Genomic DNA, 18,267 nt, shown 5'->3' with positions numbered 1-18,267 from the left:
GCAACGTATTGGGGTACCTGGGTGGCTCAGTCGGTTGAGCGTCCGACTTCGGCTCAGGTCATGATCTCACGGTTCGTGAGTTCAAGCCCCGCGTCGGGCTCTGTGCTGACAGCTCAGAGCCTGGAGCCTGCTTCAGATTCTGTATCTCCCTCTCTGTCTCTGCCCCATCCCCACTCATGCTCTGTCTCTCTCTGTCTTAAAAATAAATAAAACATTAAAAAAAAGAAAAGAAAAAAAAAAGCAACGTATCCATTAACAGCGGGTTAAAAGCTGTGCTTACTTTCGTTTTTCATTTTCATTTCAGTTAGCTAACATACGGTGTTCTGTTAGTTTCACGTGTACAGTATAGTGATTCGGCCCTTCGATACGACACTCCGTGCTCATCACGACAAATACACTCCTTAATCTCTGTGACTTATTTCACCCATTCCCCTACACGCCTCCCCTCTCGTAACCATCATTTGGTTCTCTGCAGTTAAGAGTCTGTTTCTCTCTCTCTCTCTCCTTTTCCCCTTAGCTCATTTGTTTTGTTTCTTAAATTCCACCTATGGGTGAAATCATACGGCGTTTGTCTTTCTCTGACTGACTTCGCCTACTTGGTGCACGTTTTCAACAATGAAGTCCATTGCACAGATGTTTCATTTGCTTGATCCCAGACACCTAGATCTTTAGGAGCGTCTGGATAACGAGGGGGGCACTTTTCGCCAAAATTGTGGGTTACGTTACATTCGGCAGGTTTCATTGAACCCCTGGTTTGGGTCCTCTCTTAGGTATTACTGGAGATCACAAGGAGATCACAGTTTTGTTGAGAAAAATGAGCCTGTAGGTTTGAAGCAATCAAAGGACAGTGGAGGAGCTGGGATTGAAACGGTTCTGTCGGCACCCAAGCCCACGTGCCCTTCCTCCACTCCATCACATCACCCCTTCACGGACCTGCCACTTCACTGGGGCTGGCTTGACGGAAGTTTCCGACCAAATCCAGTGGCTCCTGCCATGCTTTGACTTCAGCAGACACGGAAGCTCCTTGCCTAGAGTGGCTGGCATGTTGGTCCAGAATGGTCCAGAATATACCATTCTGTGTGTCTGTACTGTCTGATCCTGTCAGTGACTTGGCTGAGTATTTCCGGAGAATGATCTCGACGTTTAGTTTAGGACTGGCTAGGTCAGTACGTGGTAGGGACTTTTCCGTGCTGTGTGTTTCAAACTTGTTAAAATGCGAGCACAGCAGTTACATCTCGCATTCACAGCTCACCCTGCTTGTTCTGTGTCGGTGTAAGATACGTGGGGGTGCAACGGAGCAGCAGCCCCTAATGGAGCTTAACATAAGGGGGATGGTGGAAATCCTCCCGGCTGAGTTGAGCCAGTGCTGAAATAGCATTCGTTGTGGACCTTCTAGACCCCAAACTCTAAAATATGGAAACAGAATGAGAGAAAATGAGCAACACACACACATTTATATTTATATTATAAGTGAGACTTTTTCAGGCCCTTATTAACAGAAAGCAAGCTCTGTTATACCCCCGAAATCTCGACCAGGAACTCTTTCGAGAGTGGATGCACAAGGTCCGTCTTTCCTTCAAGGAAGAAGTATATATATGATCAAATTGAGGAAACGCGTGGCTGGAACCTTCCATACAAATGCAGGTGTTTGCCTCTGAGGAACTCTAAAAGGTAGTCGAAAATCGCCGTCAACTTTGAGTTGATGGAGTCGGCCTGTGTCTCTGTGCCTTAGTCTATAATTCACCCAGTGCCCCCACGTCATGAGTAGGAATGCTTTGCAGGAGGAAGAAGAAGCCAGATTTTCTTTGATGGCCCTCCTTTTTTTGTTTTTGTTTTTATTTTTTTGTTTTATTTTGCTTTGTTTGCGCGGTGGCAAAATACCCCTTTCGCTGCTTTTTGAAAGACGAAATTGTCAAGTAAGTGCTTTAAAGATTCTTTCAGAAAGAATATATCGTGACATAGCCAAGGACAAACCAGAGTTACACCCATTTCTCGCCAAAACAGGAATCCCTCGGTCTCCACATTCTTAATTAGATCAGCACTAGAGGGCACTCTTATGATGCCAAAATGGGAGAATTTTACTACAAACCGGTGGGCGGAGGTGGGGGTGATGTGAGGGGGCCGGTCCGGTAACTAACTGCAGACAACAGACAGTTTAGAGAAGACGTCCTAACAGAAAATTGACTGGCTCGCCAACAGATGAGAAAACACTATTTGAAAAGCATTGTGGAGCAGTCTTCCTCATCAGATCCACTTTGTTTCCCCAATGTGGTCGGTGTTTTTGGCAATACAAGACTCAGGTATTAGGCATTATTTCTCAAACGGGGAGAACATAAGGATCCCCGACTGTTGCCACGTGATGTAGTAGAAGCCTGTTTAGGCAGAAAACAGAACGTGAGAGAGAAGCTTAGGAAAATGTGTTTACAATTGAACAGCTACTGAACAAGAAGTTAACATCCTTGAGGGGTTTTATGGCTGTTTTCCCATTTTTTGCAGCCGTTGCTCTTTGAGATGTGCTCAGGGTTGTGTGGTTGTGTCTCCAGGTGCAGGTGCCTGTTTGCCGGCTGCCCCCAGGCAGTTCTCGGATGGAGGCGGGGTGGGTAGTGTGTGTCCCCCCACCTGGGGAAAGGACCCATAGACTTGGGTCCTGGTCTTAGCTCTGCCACAGCTGTGTTCTGTGATCTGTGATGAGTCCCTTCCCCAGCAACACTAATGGTCCCTAAAGATCACCAAAAAACATCTCTCAGTGACTCGGTGTCTCTGGTTGATGATTGCAGAAAAGAAGTTTCAATTTCATTTGTTTATCAGCCACTTGAGATCTAAATCTAACCTTGGGATAGAAGGTGATTTATGCTCTCGGTAGAGATGGTACTCGAAGGATTTGCCAGCCCAAGGGACTGATATACGCATGTTAGTTACTTTTTTTTTTTTCAGGTTTAGTGCCCAGTCCAAATATAACCTCAGAGAGTTACCACATTTAAGCCGTCTCTAGCCGTCCCCCCAAATTGGCTTATTACACCCTAATTAGGTGACTCACATCTTCCACACTGGGCACTGACCAGAATCTCTCTGGCCTGCCTCATGCAGTTTCCTGAGAAGCCAGGGGTAGGTCTGGCGATCTAATGGGAGGAAGGGCCACTGAAGACAAACTCGTCCACTCTGCCTTTGGTCCCAGAATTTCTCAGAACAACTCAAGAGTATTTCTCCCTAGGCCTCCGTTTGTAAGAACCCAGGCTCTACTTCAGAGAAATGTTCCCAACTGAGTCAAATTCCTTGTAAAGTCTTAAAATGTTGTAATGAACAAGGAGCCTTTGGGAACACACCCAATCCAACACCTTCACTGTGTAGAGAGGGAAACCGAGAGCCATCTTCCCCACGGGAAGATGGGCTTGCCCAGGGTCACACAGCAGAGTTGTCATGGGGACCTCAGTCTTTTGACTTTTAGTCCAGGCATCTTTCTAACCTTGTGCTGTGTGTATCTTTCCCTACACACACCGACTCCAGGGAATAAGAAATCAGCAGCTATTAACCAAAGAGTTTTTGACATAGCTAGAATAGCTCTGTGTCATATATTATATATATATTGTATTTCGGTGGTATAAACGGAAGGGACAAATCCTTATCAAAAATGTGTCCTCTCTAAATGTCATAAGACTGGAGACTGAACCATCAGAAGGTCATTTCTGTGGGTCTAGAAGACCCAGTGTTCTTAATACTGTTGCCCAAAGGCAAGGGTAGGATTGAATCCCTTGTCAACTGGCAGAGAAAATAGGCCAGGAAGATGGGTCTGGAAGCCGGGTTTAGTATCCTGGGGGAAGGGGACGCTGTGGAAGGAGCGGTCAAGACAAACTCAGGAAACCTCCTCTAGTCCTCAGAGTAGCCCTGTGACACACACATTGGCCTTTTAGGTGTTAAAAGCAACACAAGTTGCTTTTAGGTGCTTTCTGCTCTGATTGGTCAGTGCCCAAGCCATGTCGTGTGTTCAGTATGCTGAATGTCATTACTGGTGTGGGCACTATACTTGTCCCCATTTCGTAGATGAAGGAGTCAAGGCTGAGAGCTTAAGGCACCTTGGCAGAGTCATGCAGGTAGTAAATGAAAGAGCCCAGACTAGAACCAGAACTAGACGCCTGGGTTTATTCCATGGCCCCACACTACCTCTCAGGCTTGTGCGTGAGCAGAAGGCTGACGCCAAGCATTTTAAGACCAATAAAGAAGACAGGGAGCTTTTGCCTAGGGCCTTAAGAAGCATTCAGGCCTTTCCTCTGGCTTCTCCACTTCCCCCCACCAGTTTGAGCAGGAATTCTTCGCCTGGGACTTTCTGGGTATGGGACCCCTGTGCATTTAGGGGACCCGGTTTAGCATGCAGAATAAGCTTTTTTCACTAGGAGATACTGAATTTGGCCTTCAAAGACTACATGACGAAGTGGCCTGAGGCACAAAAGGAGGTGGTGGGTAATTGAGCGATGGTATGCCAGATCAGACCAGGATGAAGTTGGAGGGGCATCCTAAGTGGGAACAAGGTGGGAAGTCAAGGGCACCACAACTCCAACTCGGGGCGTGGAAGTTGGCAAGAGGGTGAGGAAACCAATCCGGTGTTAGAAACCAGAGAGGCCGAATGGGCCGTTTGCTTGGCAGCTCTGGAGTAATGATAGGTAATTGGTTCCCACAGGGCGTATTATCTGCCGCAGATCTGAAATCAGACCGGAGCAATGTTGGTATGGGTTTTTTAAAACCATCCTTTGAGAAATCTGAGCATCTTTGCCGCCTTTATCTGGGAGCGTGTGGATCTTTCTGCTGATTGACAGTAATCACCAACAGCCCAGGCTCCCGGCCGATGAAGAAGCTGCATGAGGAGAAAGAGAAATGGTGGTGGGGGGGCGGGGGGCGGGATGGGGGGCATCGATTGTGCATCGGTTAGATTTCCATTTAAGTTTCCTTGCGTAACTTTTCCATCCTAAAGAACCAGCCATTGTGTATTTCAAATAAACAAAGCAGTTTCCCCGGAAAGAAAGAGGATCAGCTGCATTTGAGCTCGGCTATTATTGTTTGGGCTATATTCTCATTGACACATAAGCTCAGAATGTTGGGCTCTGGGCTCTCTGAACTCCTAATGGCGTGTTGTACTGAGAAAGTGACTAGAGATTGCTGTACTCTTAACTAACTTGGCCCCAACGCAAAAAGCCAAACTACTAGAGAATTATAGGAGTATTTGCCCAAGATCAAATGAGTCATTGGTAAAACCAGGATTTAGAAACCAGGGATCCTGACTTTCAGGCAAGGGTTCTCCCATATTTACATCATTGCAGCTTTTCTAGGTCTTAATTTGGATCCCTAATATCAAAGTGACTCGATAGCAGCTTTTTGTATGTGTGTGTGTTTCTGAGGCCCGAAGCAACTGCCCTGAGAATATAACTCCCGGGGAGTAGGTGTTATCATGGGAGGTTTCTGCTTAGCATGAATCACCGTCTGGAGTTTTGGGGCCCCCAAGTCTGCCCCATCTTTCCAATGATATCTGTGTATTACCTTCATTTTCGCCTCTTCTTTCCCTGCTAATTTGACATTTACTCAGTAGCTGTCACTTGAGGAAGATTTAGTCACATCTTCTCAAACCCCAGCCCAGAGGATGGTTACTCTAGATGCTTCTCCATCCAGTGTCTGGGTCTCGGGCATAAAGACCACAGCTCCTTTTATCCGCCAACTGTTGCTGCTTTCCCAGGACGGGACTTGCTGAGGGGTGAGGAGTGTGATCTCAGAGTGTCACCAGTGCTGGCTGTTACAGAACACTAGAGCATCCAGTGACAAGAGCTCTATGACACTGCAATATTACAAAGCTGCCATTGAGGCACTTCTTGTTTTTACAGCATCGCAAAGCGCATGCACGTGGGGTTCTGTGGACAGCAAATGGCCCAGCTGAAATGAAGTCTGTCTCACAGCCTTTTGATGGCGCTTCGCACAAGGAGAATTCGTGAATGCAAACAACGTCTTCTCCATTCAAAAAGGCAATTCTTTCTAGTACAGTTGTTGAATCCAATGCCATTGGATATGTTCTCAATACATAAGTCAAGACATAAATAAAATGAGGAAAATTTCTTTTCTAGGACTAATAACACACAGTATATTTCTGTGGAAGTCTTCTCCAAGAACTTGGCTTAAAAAAATCTTCCACGAGGTTGTAAATTACATGAAGGCGGGGATTTGTGTCTGTTCTATTCACTGCTGTGTCCTCAATACCTAGCAATAATGCCTATCACATAGTAAATATTAAACGTTTGGTGGGATGATTTTTTATTAAATGTATTTGACATACAGCATTGTATAAATTCGATGTGTACAATGTGTTAATTTAATACGTTTATATGTATTGTAATATGATTGCCTCTATAGTGATATTTAGCACCTCTGTCACGTTGTACCATTACCTTTTCTTTTTATTAAAGACTCCTTTTAAAAGATTCCATTTGAGAACCTTCCCAAAGTGTGTGTGTGTGTGTGTGTGTGTGTGTGAATGTAAAATGGGTTCATAAAGTTAATTCACTTTTTCTAATCAGTATGTTTTCCCTTTTTTCTTTTTTTACATATTCCTTCCATGGCCTTTGATTCACTTCTGATGACTGCCCTCCCTTTTGATTGATGCACCTGTAACATCTTCCTGGATTACCATTGAATATTCCATCTCTGGCAATCTGGATTCCCAGGTAAGGCAATGAACTCCCAAAAGTCTTCTCAGTGCAGTCACCAGGCAAACTTTCATAGGCAGTGGGAAATTTATGTAGAAATTTTTTTTTAATCTCAAGAGATAATAGTCCCCTTGATTGATGGTAAATTTGGTCCAGTCCCCAGATAAATCAATTCTGTACATACTTCTAGTATTTGAGGATTTCTATTGGTGCCGCAGAACAGAAAATGATGGTTTGGGAATGTGCTACCTATTTGACTTTAGAATTTTCTAGTACTAAGAATCAACATACAGCTTTATGTTTCCTTATTGTTGATTGCTTTTCTTTTAATTTTTCACCCAAAGTCGTGTTGTTTTTTGTTCATGAGGCTGAGTTCAGTGGAAGAGGTCCTAGCCTCCCTTAACTGTGTAGGGAAGCTAAGTCATGGGGTAGGTCAGAACACTCTAGATTGCCTCTTTCTTGCGACTGGAATGGAAGAGGAGCACATCGGGCCTTGGATGCTAAGTCAGCTAACGGGGGTGTCTTGTTTAACAGAGCTTTTGTCAAGCTCACCAAGTACATCACTTTTGTTTCCCATAATGTTAGCTTCTCCAGCGGTCTTAACAACTCACAGAACCGGGGAAGGGGGGCTTAGCCACACCGGGAACCCACGAGAAGAGTCTTATATTGCTTCCCAAATGATGATGCAAAGGCTCTGCTCCTAGTCCTGCAATTCAAAGTTTCTATTAACTCACTTCTAAAGCCTCCAGACATTCCATGTGAAGAAGCACTTCTCCCAAGAAAGTGTACAGGCTGTATAACTTGTTTTTGGACACAAATGTGTTATTACATTGTAATATCCCTTGTTCTGGCTTAATTCACAGCGAAAAGCTAATTGAGTTCCCCTTGAGCCCTCAGATTAGCAAATGACCTGTGCGCAAATTCCCTGCTAACATCAGAAATTCATGTAGTGGAATTAGTGTTTTGTGACTCTTAAGACATATATTAAGAAAACAGCTAAGCATTTTGTTTGTTAGTTTTGCATGAAGAAACATTGCTTACTTTGGGGGATGTCTTGCGTTTGGGTGGAAGGGTCTAGAGTGATGATTTAGGTATTACTTGGTGTGTGCTTTGCATTTTCATCTGTTGGAAGAGCATCGGCAAAGGCTAATCGTTCTTTTCTTTTCCTTTTGTTATTTGTGTTGCATATAGTCCTGATAATATGAAAAAAATCCCTGTAAGTTCCTCATGGGTCTCTTCAGTCAGGTGTTTCCATTTTAGTGATGCCATAACATTTGCTTTGGTCTGGTTTTTGGTTTATTGACTTTTTGTGTTTTGCTTAGATTGCCATCATTTTTGTGAGGGGGCGTGGAATGAACATGACCCAGTGGTCGATCTATCATTCTCAGCCCATAGCCCTCCAGAGGTCAGGCTCTGACGCTGCCCTGCCCCTGTGAGCCCCCTGATTTATAATCCCCCACTCCTTGAGAGGAACGAACAGGGAGCAAAGTGGAGGAGCCATCCATGAGCTGTTTCCTTGCGGTTTGGGAAGCTGGAAAAATACACTATCAAAGCAAACTGGGACACTTTTGTTGTTTTAACTCCTCTCTTACCACGCTCTTGCTAGCACCTGGTTTTACTGTTCCTTTAACAGGTGGAGGATTTTTCAGATTCTAGATGCAGCAAGGTAAGTAACGATGTATTTCTAGTTCAACTGACCCCCAGTAAGCTAGAACGAACAGACTCTGCAGTCGCTTCTTCCTTTGATTTCAATACGATGAATAGTTAGGTTTTGGATTTTGGACAAATGCTTTCCAGGGCTCTTTTTTTGTTGTTGTTTAACACAGCTGAAACTACCCAGGCATGTAGTCTCGGGTCTGAAAGCTGACCTAGCGCAGAAGTGGGATGAATGTTCAGGGCCAGCACCCTAGACAGTTGGACAGTTGGTCGTTAGCTCCTTTCTCTTTTTGCTGAAATAGGACGACACACTAGAGTGTTTTGTTAAGAACGCCCCACCATCCACAGAGTGGTTTTCACGGTGCTTCAGGCACGCCTGCCCATCGCTGGGCTGGTGGTGGTTTAGGGAACAGCTAGGTCAGCATTTCATTGAAGGGAAATCAATTATTTGAAAATATCAGGGTGTCTAAAGTGTGTAAATGTATGGACTTGCAAGGTAGAATAATCCCACAGGCGAGGGGCCTTTATGACAGGGACTCTGCAGCAGAGCGAATCTAATCAAACGTGGAAAGTTCCTAACTGGGGGGGAGGGTGGGTTATCGAGAATGCTCTAGGACGGCACCTGTGCAGTACCATCATATCGCCACGAGTGCTGAAGAGGCTGGTGGGAATCATAAGCTATCTTGTAAATGTGTGCTCTGGTTGCCTGTGTTTGGACTATCGTAGGCGTATTGGCACCAGAAATATTTACCAGTGTTTTTGCTTTCTCTTCCTATCCACCTGAATTCCATCCTATGCCCTCTGGCCAAACAGGTTAAGGAGCAAAGGTAGCCTTGAGATTCCTCCGCTGGGGTAGATTCTCATTCAAACAGAATAGATGGGCCATTTCTTAAGTGCCCAGCTCGCTTTTGGGAGCTGGACTTCCATATTCCCATGAGGGCCTCAGTGGATTTGCTTGACAGACGAGAATAGTAAACTCGGTCTTTAATTCCATAGGCAGCTTATAATTGGTTGGGGTAAATTGTATAGACACACATAGACCCCTCATCACATAACATTAGTATGGGAGGGCGTTTAAAGATTATAGCCTGGATGTATCATGGTGGCAAGGGCATTAGATTCTGCCACTACTGGTGGGGTGACTTTGCTCAAGTCCCATCTCTGCTGTGAGCCTTGATTTCCCCATCTGTAAAATGAAAGAGTGGAGGACCATTAAAATAACGGTCAGTAACATACAGACTAGTATCCCAGCCATTGCTCTTATGGGGGAAATGTTGAGAATGTCGTTTTAGTTTTGCTTTAAAATTTACTACATGAGCGAACCATGTATCTATACCGGTTTTGCTAGGTAACAAAGTGAATGCTCTGTTTTTATTATGGTGCTGATCAGTTATTATCAGAGCAATTTATACCTGCTCTGAGTTTGTGAGAAAGGGAGAGAGGTACAGATGGGGCGATGGAGGAGAAGCAGTTTTGGTAAATGTCGCTGGGGACATTTCTGGTGCTTCTGGGCTGAATGACGTATGAAAACTATTTGCAAGGCTAACATATTTTTCAACCACTAGTAAAATAATAAAGCAACAATTCATTTGGTAATCCCCCTCCCGCACACGCAGTTTTAGAAATATACAAGATTATGATGAGCTCTGCCTCATAATTAACAATTTGCATAAATGCTCGCTATTATTTAGTTGTCTGAATGGATTCTGTAATCCAGAGAAAGAAGGGAACAATCAGTGGAAGCCAGCCCAAATGCCTTGTATTATTGTTATGCACAGGCACAATTAACACTGATACTAATTGTTTCAGACCAGAACCTCATTTGTTTTTCTATAGACAGCAAAAACATTAATTGCCAGAGTGTCACTCTCTCTCTCTCTCTCTCTCTCTCTCTCTCTCTCTCTCTCTCTTTCCTATAGCCAGCCATGTTATAAGGTCTGCAGTGGCTTAAGCAAATGACTTGGCTGGATTTTCAGTGTATCATTTGGTGATGGAGTTTCCAAGTTTCTGTTTAAGTTAGCAATCAGTGGCTCGGACAACCAAAGACTATTTGTTATAATATTGCTAACAATAGGCCTCTATGAATTTAAGGAATAAAAGGGTGCTGGCACACCAGCCAGTTCTGCTGCTGCGTTTACATTCCACTCATGATTCCATACCTTTAAAATGATTGGCATTAGACATGCATAGGAGAATCACAGGAAGTCAAGGCTGGAGGAGGCCTTTAGATCACCCCGTCAAATTCCCTCACTTTTCAAATGAGTTTGATTGTCAATAATTTGAATGTCAGCAACCACCACCAAATCAATGATGCCACACTTTTTAAAAAAATTTCAAACCATTGGGAGCTATTACAGCAAATACATTTGAATTATAACGAGATGTTTTAGAATCATATAGCCTCAACTTATTTTCTAGGAAGCAGAGTCAGATATTTTTAAAAATATGCCTTCATAAGGTTGCCCGAAACATAGCCATGATGTTGATGGTGTATGTGGTAAAGGAGATGTCCTGTGCAAAGCACTTGGCAGTAGGAAACGGTCAGTCAATATCAGCTCTTTCACCCTCGTGCGCAGATTACCCAGCTCGCATCAGCACAGTGGAAGTGTGACTTCAGTGCTCTGAGAGTCCGTCTGTCCTCGGGTCTGACTCTGGTGCTGCCATTTTCTTGCAGCGTGACCCTGAGTGATTTATTTAACCTCTGGAGGCTTTCAGTTGCCTCACATGTAAAATGTAGCCACTTTATAGATCTGTTGCAAAAATTAAATTGAGACCAGGCATATCAAGTGTTTAGCCTTGTTCCTGTCACTTTATAAACCACCAGTGAGTGGTAGCGGCTCTTACTGCTGTTATCTGGCACACCCAGGACAGTCTTATTCGGTACTAATAGTTAATCTTAGGGTAGTTGGGGGTACGTGCATATACACCGATACACGTCCGCCTGTGGGCACACAGAGTCCACAAGAATGACATTGGAAGACTGCTCTCCTAAAGGTTACTTGTGACCACGGTGACTCAAAATCCAATGGCCTCTTCTCTGGCCTCAGTCTTCCTGAAGTCTCGGAGGTTCTGGTGCTTTTGCACATCGTCTTTTGCTTGAAAGCATTCCTAATTTATCTTGGTTCACCTCCTGTCTTCTTCTCAACACTTTATAAGTTTCCTTTGTTGCGATCTCCTTTAAACGCGCGCGCGCGCACACACGCACATACACACACAGCCTCTCCCTCCCCCTCGGCCCTTTAAATGGAGCAATTCCCAAGCCTGTCATTGATCTGCTTCTCTTCTCTTTCTGTGTTCTCATTCTGGGTAACTTCATCTCCTCACATAGCTTCACCTTTCACCTCTACACTAATGATTCCCAAATTGACCCCTCCAATCCTTAACTCATTCCGGAGCTCCGGGCTAACTCCAATTTCCAATTGCCTGCTGAGCATCTCCAGGGCAGGATATCCTAGGAGGCTGAAGTGTAGTCTGGCTTTTGTCATCCTGCCTCAAGAATACAGACGGGGGGTGGGGTGGGGATCTAGCTTCAAGAAGTATTAAGAGTTGAAAACAAGGAAGAAGTGTTGGACATTAGCCTAAGCAGAAGTAAAAGTGGTCTAGGTTAGGAAAGTGGTTCAAAATGAATTTTCCAGGGAAAGCATGACAAGTAAACTGTGAATTTATGTTATTATGAACTTGAAGATGTAAATAAGCAGTTCAGACTTTAAAAGGTATGTGTTTTCTAGGGAGAAGGGGACAGCTTCCCTAATGAAAACTGAGTTCAATTTTGAGGTGCTGGAAGGTGGGCATGTCTGAGGGAAATGTTAATTAAAAGTATCTTTCTAGGGACAATCTTTATGGTCGATCTTGCTTCAGTGTTTTGTTACACAAACATGCATGCCAAGAGGAAGGATGACATATTCAACCTGAAGGACGAGAATATGGGGAGTCTTGTGAGCACATGCATGCATAGATACATACACACATGCTGGGTCAGACGTGCCTGAGATTTTTGAATGTTTGAAAATAATTCTGTCAGAGGGTAGATCAATTTTTTTTTCTTTGATTCATTCTGTAAACATTTGCTGAATACCTAGTAGATGAATAGCCCATGCTCTCTGTGGACCAATGGGGCTGTGAATGTAGAACATATAAAGGACCTGTCCTTAAGTGCCTCATACATTTTTCTTTAGTTATATTCGAGTACGTTGAGAGTCTCATTTGGTCTAGAAATACCTGCAGCATGTGACAAACTGTGCAATGAGTATAACCTTGCAGATAATCTTAATGACCAAAGAGGAACTTGAGGGAAATAGGACAGCATTAAAGCAGGAAAGGAATGTGTATAAATTCGAATTAGAAATTGATTACTCCCTTTAAATTTAGCAAATATTGAATTACTTTGGGATTTTACATTTCCAGTTAGCTTTCAGAGTTTCGGGCCAGAGTAAGAATGATTATATCTAACTCTAAAACTTAATTAGAGCAGAGGGATAGACAAGTCCTGGTTAATGCGTATAGTATTGTTTGTGATTCTTTGTAGGAGACATCTTTGTAAATGAGCTATTCTTACAGCAGCTACTGACCCAGCCTGTAGCTTTAACACAGGGAACAGTATTCCTTTTGAAGAAGGGTGACCCCATTCCCAGAATTAAGTACCATCCCTCCAGTTGAGTGACTGCCCTGTGGAGTCTTCAGAGGCCATCTTGTCCTCCAAATTGTCATGGTCTCTGGCATCGGGTGCGCTCTCTGCCTTCGTCGGGGTACGCCAGCCTCCTCTTTGGAAATTTAGCATGGCCCTTTATTTGCAAGTCTGAATCCAAGTGTTCTTGGTCCCAGTGGTCAATTTCAAAGTCCCCTTCATGATCACTCGTGGTTCCCAAAGATCCCTCATGGCATTTGTAATCCTGAAAACCTACTTTGATGCCCCAGAGCTCCTGCTATGGGGATGTAGATGGCACCGCTGCCTTTCATTATGCCAGCATCTCCTTCGGGACTCTCATGGCACAAAAGCTCTCATAATAACACTGCACGTATTGACCGGGGTTTATTTTTTGCCCTAAATTAGTTAGAGGCATCGATATACTTCTCTTGTGGTTGAAAGTAGGAATAAGAAAACCATACTTGAATTCATAGTCTTAGATGTCTTTGTTCTCATGGTTTGCATCAACCATAGTCTGACTTCTTTTACCTTGATCAGATTTACTCATTCTGTATGCATCTACTGAGCACTTACATGTTTCAGGCACTGTTCCAGGCACTGGGGACAGTAAGATGGACAGTGTCCCTGTTCTCGTATTTCTTAAGGGGTGTGTGCACCTACATTGGAGGGAAACTGAAAATAAACAAGTATACAAGTAAATGAGCAAGCTCACCTCAGAGAAGGGTAAGCACCATGAAGAAAATATACCAATGGCTGAAGGATGGGTGGGGAGCGAACAGGGTGAATTTTGCTCCTTGCTTGTGTGATGGTTTTGTACAGACTTCACTAACACTTTGTCCAGGGGCTTTGGTTTCCTCCATTTTGTAGTAGATTTGGTACCAGTTCTAAATTTGCTGCTTCTGGCTGCTCTGTCATTGGGACCACCTTCCCTTATCTAGTCCTATAATAAAACCCAATATACCCTCTTATTAAACTTCTGTTCCATACTTTTCTTGTCCTTGTCAGCATTAGAATTTGGCAGGTTCACCATCTCCTCGGTCACACGATGTCATTGGGCTTACTGATCCCTCAGGGATATTGTACTTGTTCACTCAAGGCAAACTACCTGTTGAAAGAGAAACATAAGCTTCAAAAGTTAGTAGCTGTGGTGGCATTTGCCTTCGTCCACTCCTGTAGAGGGAAGAGCCGAGACTGATGGAACACCCGAGTGCCAATCTTCACCACTACAGATGAGCTGTATGACCTTAAATAGATCACGTCTTCTCTCTGAGTCTGTTTTTTTCATCTGTAAAACCGGCGTTCAAAGTAGATGATCCCTATGGTTCTTTCTAGCTCTAAAGTGGTACCATTAGTTGTTTTCAGAGACATAGGCCAAGATTTCTTTCCAACATTCTGTTTCGTTTTGTAAAGTGGATACATAGGAACATTTTCTAGTATAATCAGAATTGCTGAGATTAAGCATAAGTTTTCCGGCAAAAGCCAGCTTTACAATTCTTGTAAATGTCACAAGAAGTTAAAACGTTGCTTCTTGTTTTAACCTCTGCCAGCTAGGGCAGCAATTCAACACCAGGGATGCAACTGGCAGCTTCTTCTATGTGACTATCTGAAAGTTCAGTCTTTTCAGCTTACCTATAGGAAATCTTCAAAAAGAACCAAATATCACTAACACGAAGGAAGGCATTCTAAGTTGGCTTCAAAATGACACGACACAGGTGTTATCCACAAGTGAGTTAGGTGCCGAGAAGATCACCTTTGCTCTGAGAAGGCCACTCAGGGTGGTTCCAGCCATCATTGGGCCATCTCCCTCAGCACCTTGCTGAAGCAGTTAGGAACTGAGGTATGAATTAGAAGAAGCCTTGCCTTCCCTAACTTCCCCACACCTTTCCTCCATTGGCTACCCCACACTTTGTGGGAGAAGATGGGGAATCAGGAAGGGTGGGTTTGGAGAAGGTGGAACAGATAGAAAGTCACCAACATCCGAAGTATCCTTGGAACTCCCTTCTATGTTGTCACTCTCTTTCAGTTAGTATTCAGACGCTTGGCCGTGTTCTAAACACAACTCCATTTTATGAATACCATCTTTTAAAAATCCGGAGAGGGGCGCCTGGGTAGCTCAGTCAGTTGAGCGTCCAACTTTGGCTCAGGTCATGATCTCACGGCTCACGAGTTTGAGCCCCACATCGGGCTATGTGCTGACAGCTCAGAGCCTGGAGCCTGCTTCATATTCTGTGTCTCCCTCTCTCTCTCTGCCCCTCTCCCATTCACTCTCTCTCTCTCAAAAACAAATAAAAACATTAAAAAAATTTTTTAAACTCCAGAGAAAAGCTGGCCATGATCTTGTAGCAAGGGAGTGTGAAGGAGAAGACGATCCAAGAGGGTTGGGAAACTCCAGGAAGCACCCGTGTAATTTCCAGCCAGGGGCTTATGAAAACAGGTGAGGAAGACAGCAGCACAGGGAGTTCCTTCATGGCTCAAATTTAAAAGGCAATAATACTGTGCGGCTGAGAAAACAGATGCCCACCGAGACAATGACTTCCCTAAGTACACACAGTTAGTTAGCGGCAGACTCGAGACAAGAACCAGGTCAATCGCATCCTGTCTGGTCCCTTGATTGGTAATTGCCTTTGCCAACTGCTGTCTGTTGCTTGCTGGCTGGCTTCTGCTGTTTAATCCTTGGTACTCGTTCTGTTCACAGCACTTGTAATCCATTATTCCTGAGGAATTTTATCAATGAAGGTGAGCAAAACCCCTTAGCGATAGGTAAAGCACATTTTGCTTCAGAAGGTTTGGGGTCAGCTGATAGTATAAGGTCACATAGAGGAGAGAGTGGCTGGATTACAAATGGAGCCTAAAACTGAAGCTTCGCTTGAAGTAAATGAAGAAAGGGAGGTTGTGGCTGTAGGCTGGGGATCCACAGTGCAATGTATGCGTCATCACTTTAACGCTCCTTCTTGATCGCTGCTGAAGCTCATTCTCCGTCAGAAGATGTAAATCTTTTATTTTAGGTTCTCCGTTCTTTGCATCCTTTTCCAGGTATATTTGTTGCCTCTGCCTTATCTTTCTATTTCACTATTCTAGATTTTTTTTTCATCTGCAATATCTTCCATTAGTCTGGTCTCACTGTCTTTTCCAGGGCATTTGTGGTACAGCTATATATCACAGGAGATCTTACGAGCACGTAAAATGGAGAACACTATTTCACAAGTTAGAAATTACCAGATTATTTCTGTTCCCCTTCCAGAGTTGAAATATTTCCTACTTGGCAAATGGCCCTTCTTTGAAATCCTAAAATTGCACTAGGAAAAAAAATGACTGTCACCGTGGCACCATGGGGCTTCCTGTCCCTTCGCTTGCATTGGCTTGCCGTCCAATTTGCTCCATTGATTTTCCAGACGCTCAGAATTGCCTCATCAGCCAGACACTGGAATTATAAGGGGCTTCATCAAGGCCTTATGTGGTTTGAAAACTTTTCAAACTTTCATACGTTTGGCCGTGGGTATGCTAGAAACCATGTGTGAACGGCATTTGGCAACACATTGGTCTTTCTTCTCACGGCTTCTACAATTTCCGACTTGATTTCTGCTCGCCACAGGGCACAGTTTACCTTCTCTTCTCTGGGAGCTCTTGTTCATTTGTCAGGAGCTCTAAAAGAAGGCTGCTCATGTACAGTCGTGGAATGTCAGCGTCCTCCCAAACTGACATAAATGGGCCTTTAAATGGCCTTTACTGATTGTTTCTATATTAAAATGTAAATGCACAGAAGACTTTATGAAGAGCCGGTGCGTAGCCTTCCCCCCATTTTTTTCAGATGAACTGATTTGACAATGTCAGAGATGATGCATGAGGCAAAATAAAGAGTCTCTTAAGCCCGTTGCAGCTTGTTTGCATGCAAAAGCATAAAAGCTACAGGGAAGAAATGAACATTATGCGATGCTCTAGGCAGGAGCCATTTTCTGACTCACAGACACCTTTCGGATGATAGCCTACTTTCTGAACCCATGCAGAGGAGAGGGGTCACTGTGATCCTCGTCTGCACAAACAGCCTTTCTTGACTAATTAATGAGAGTTACTTTCTGGTTGCATAGGAAACACAGAGGATTTTCTGAAATTCATAAGGGTGAAATCAACTAAGAGAGCCTCAAAAAATTAATTACTGATAATTGTGAATGCTGGTATCTTTTATGAGAAAATTAAAGAGGATTGGAGGATGGGAGCTGTTTGATGAAGAGCCTCTGAAAATGATACAGTGTTACATAGTCGAAGCACCATGCGATTTCACAGTCCGTGATCATAAAATCTAATGTTAAGCCATCCACCAGGAAAGTTCCCCAAGCTTCATTGGTTCCTTTTTATATGAGCGCCTTCAGTGTCTCTTTCACAATGCTAGTAAAATATTTATAAATAAAATAATACTCCTGAGCCTGGTTTGAAATTCTATACACATGAACTATAGTTTAATGTGAGCACCTGAGCACTGCATTTCTAATCTGAGTGCAAAGTGAAAGCAGACTAGCTGGGGCGGGGGGGGGGGGGGGGTCCTCTATTTCAACCCTCTGTCCCACAGCACTCTAAAAGCACAGTATCTCTGGTGTCCCCTTCCACAAGATCTCGGAGTCCCCCTTCTCATGGAAGAGGTATTTCAGATCTTGACAATAGGTACTCTCGTTCACAATTTTTCATAGCCTGCAATCATGGGTTGGTTGGCACTGAATCATATTGAGACTGAAGAAAACAGGTGAGATGGCCTTCAGTAGATTCGGGGATCCCAGGAGGGAAACTCCAACTTGAGTTATTATCTTGTGCTGTGGTTGAAGATTTACTATTAATTAACTAATGCAATCATTACAGATATATTATTGAGCATCTACGATGACCCAGCACTATCCTTGGTGCTAAGGATTCGGAGCACTTACGGTCTAGTGGTGGGTATAGACCATCCAAAACAAAAAAGCATGCCCATATGTGATAGATGTTATGAAAGAAATTAGCAGACTGCTAGATGAAGAATGGGTAGCCTTTGGAATAAACTCGGTGGGGACAAATTTTATCCTTTGTGGATGTATATGATTTTTGGAAACATCAAAAAGGATATGGGATTGATAAAGCTTTGGGCCCCAAATGAGGGTACACGTATGTAGTACAATATTTTCGAGTGCCAATGAAGTATATTCTATGCTGAGTGGTGATGAGGACTTTTGTGGGTTTTTTTAGTTTTTTGTTAATGTTTACTTATCTTTGAGAGAGCGAGAAACAGAGCGTGAGTGGGGGAGGAGCAGAGAAAGAGGG

The 18,267-nt window shown here is 43.8% G+C and overlaps 1 protein-coding gene across 2 annotated transcripts in view; it reads left to right on the top strand.

The window, feature by feature from the left end:
- Positions 1-18,267, top strand: part of HS6ST2 (heparan sulfate 6-O-sulfotransferase 2) — a 290,932-nt gene that overhangs the window by 202,911 nt on the left and 69,754 nt on the right. Inside the window, exon 3 of one of the 2 annotated variants that reach the window (XM_047844118.1) lies at positions 8,314-8,346. The exons of the other annotated variant lie outside the window; for it this stretch is intronic. Within the exon in view, the coding sequence (XP_047700074.1) occupies positions 8,314-8,346 (33 nt within the window). The remainder of the gene's footprint in view (positions 1-8,313; positions 8,347-18,267) is intronic. 2 annotated transcript variants of the gene reach the window in all.

The sequence above is a fragment of the Prionailurus viverrinus genome, chromosome X (assembly GCF_022837055.1).
Source record: "Prionailurus viverrinus isolate Anna chromosome X, UM_Priviv_1.0, whole genome shotgun sequence".
NCBI lineage: Eukaryota > Metazoa > Chordata > Mammalia > Carnivora > Felidae > Prionailurus > Prionailurus viverrinus.
The sequence above is the reverse complement of the archived record's forward strand: the minus strand, read 5'-3'. Positions and strand labels throughout refer to the sequence as shown.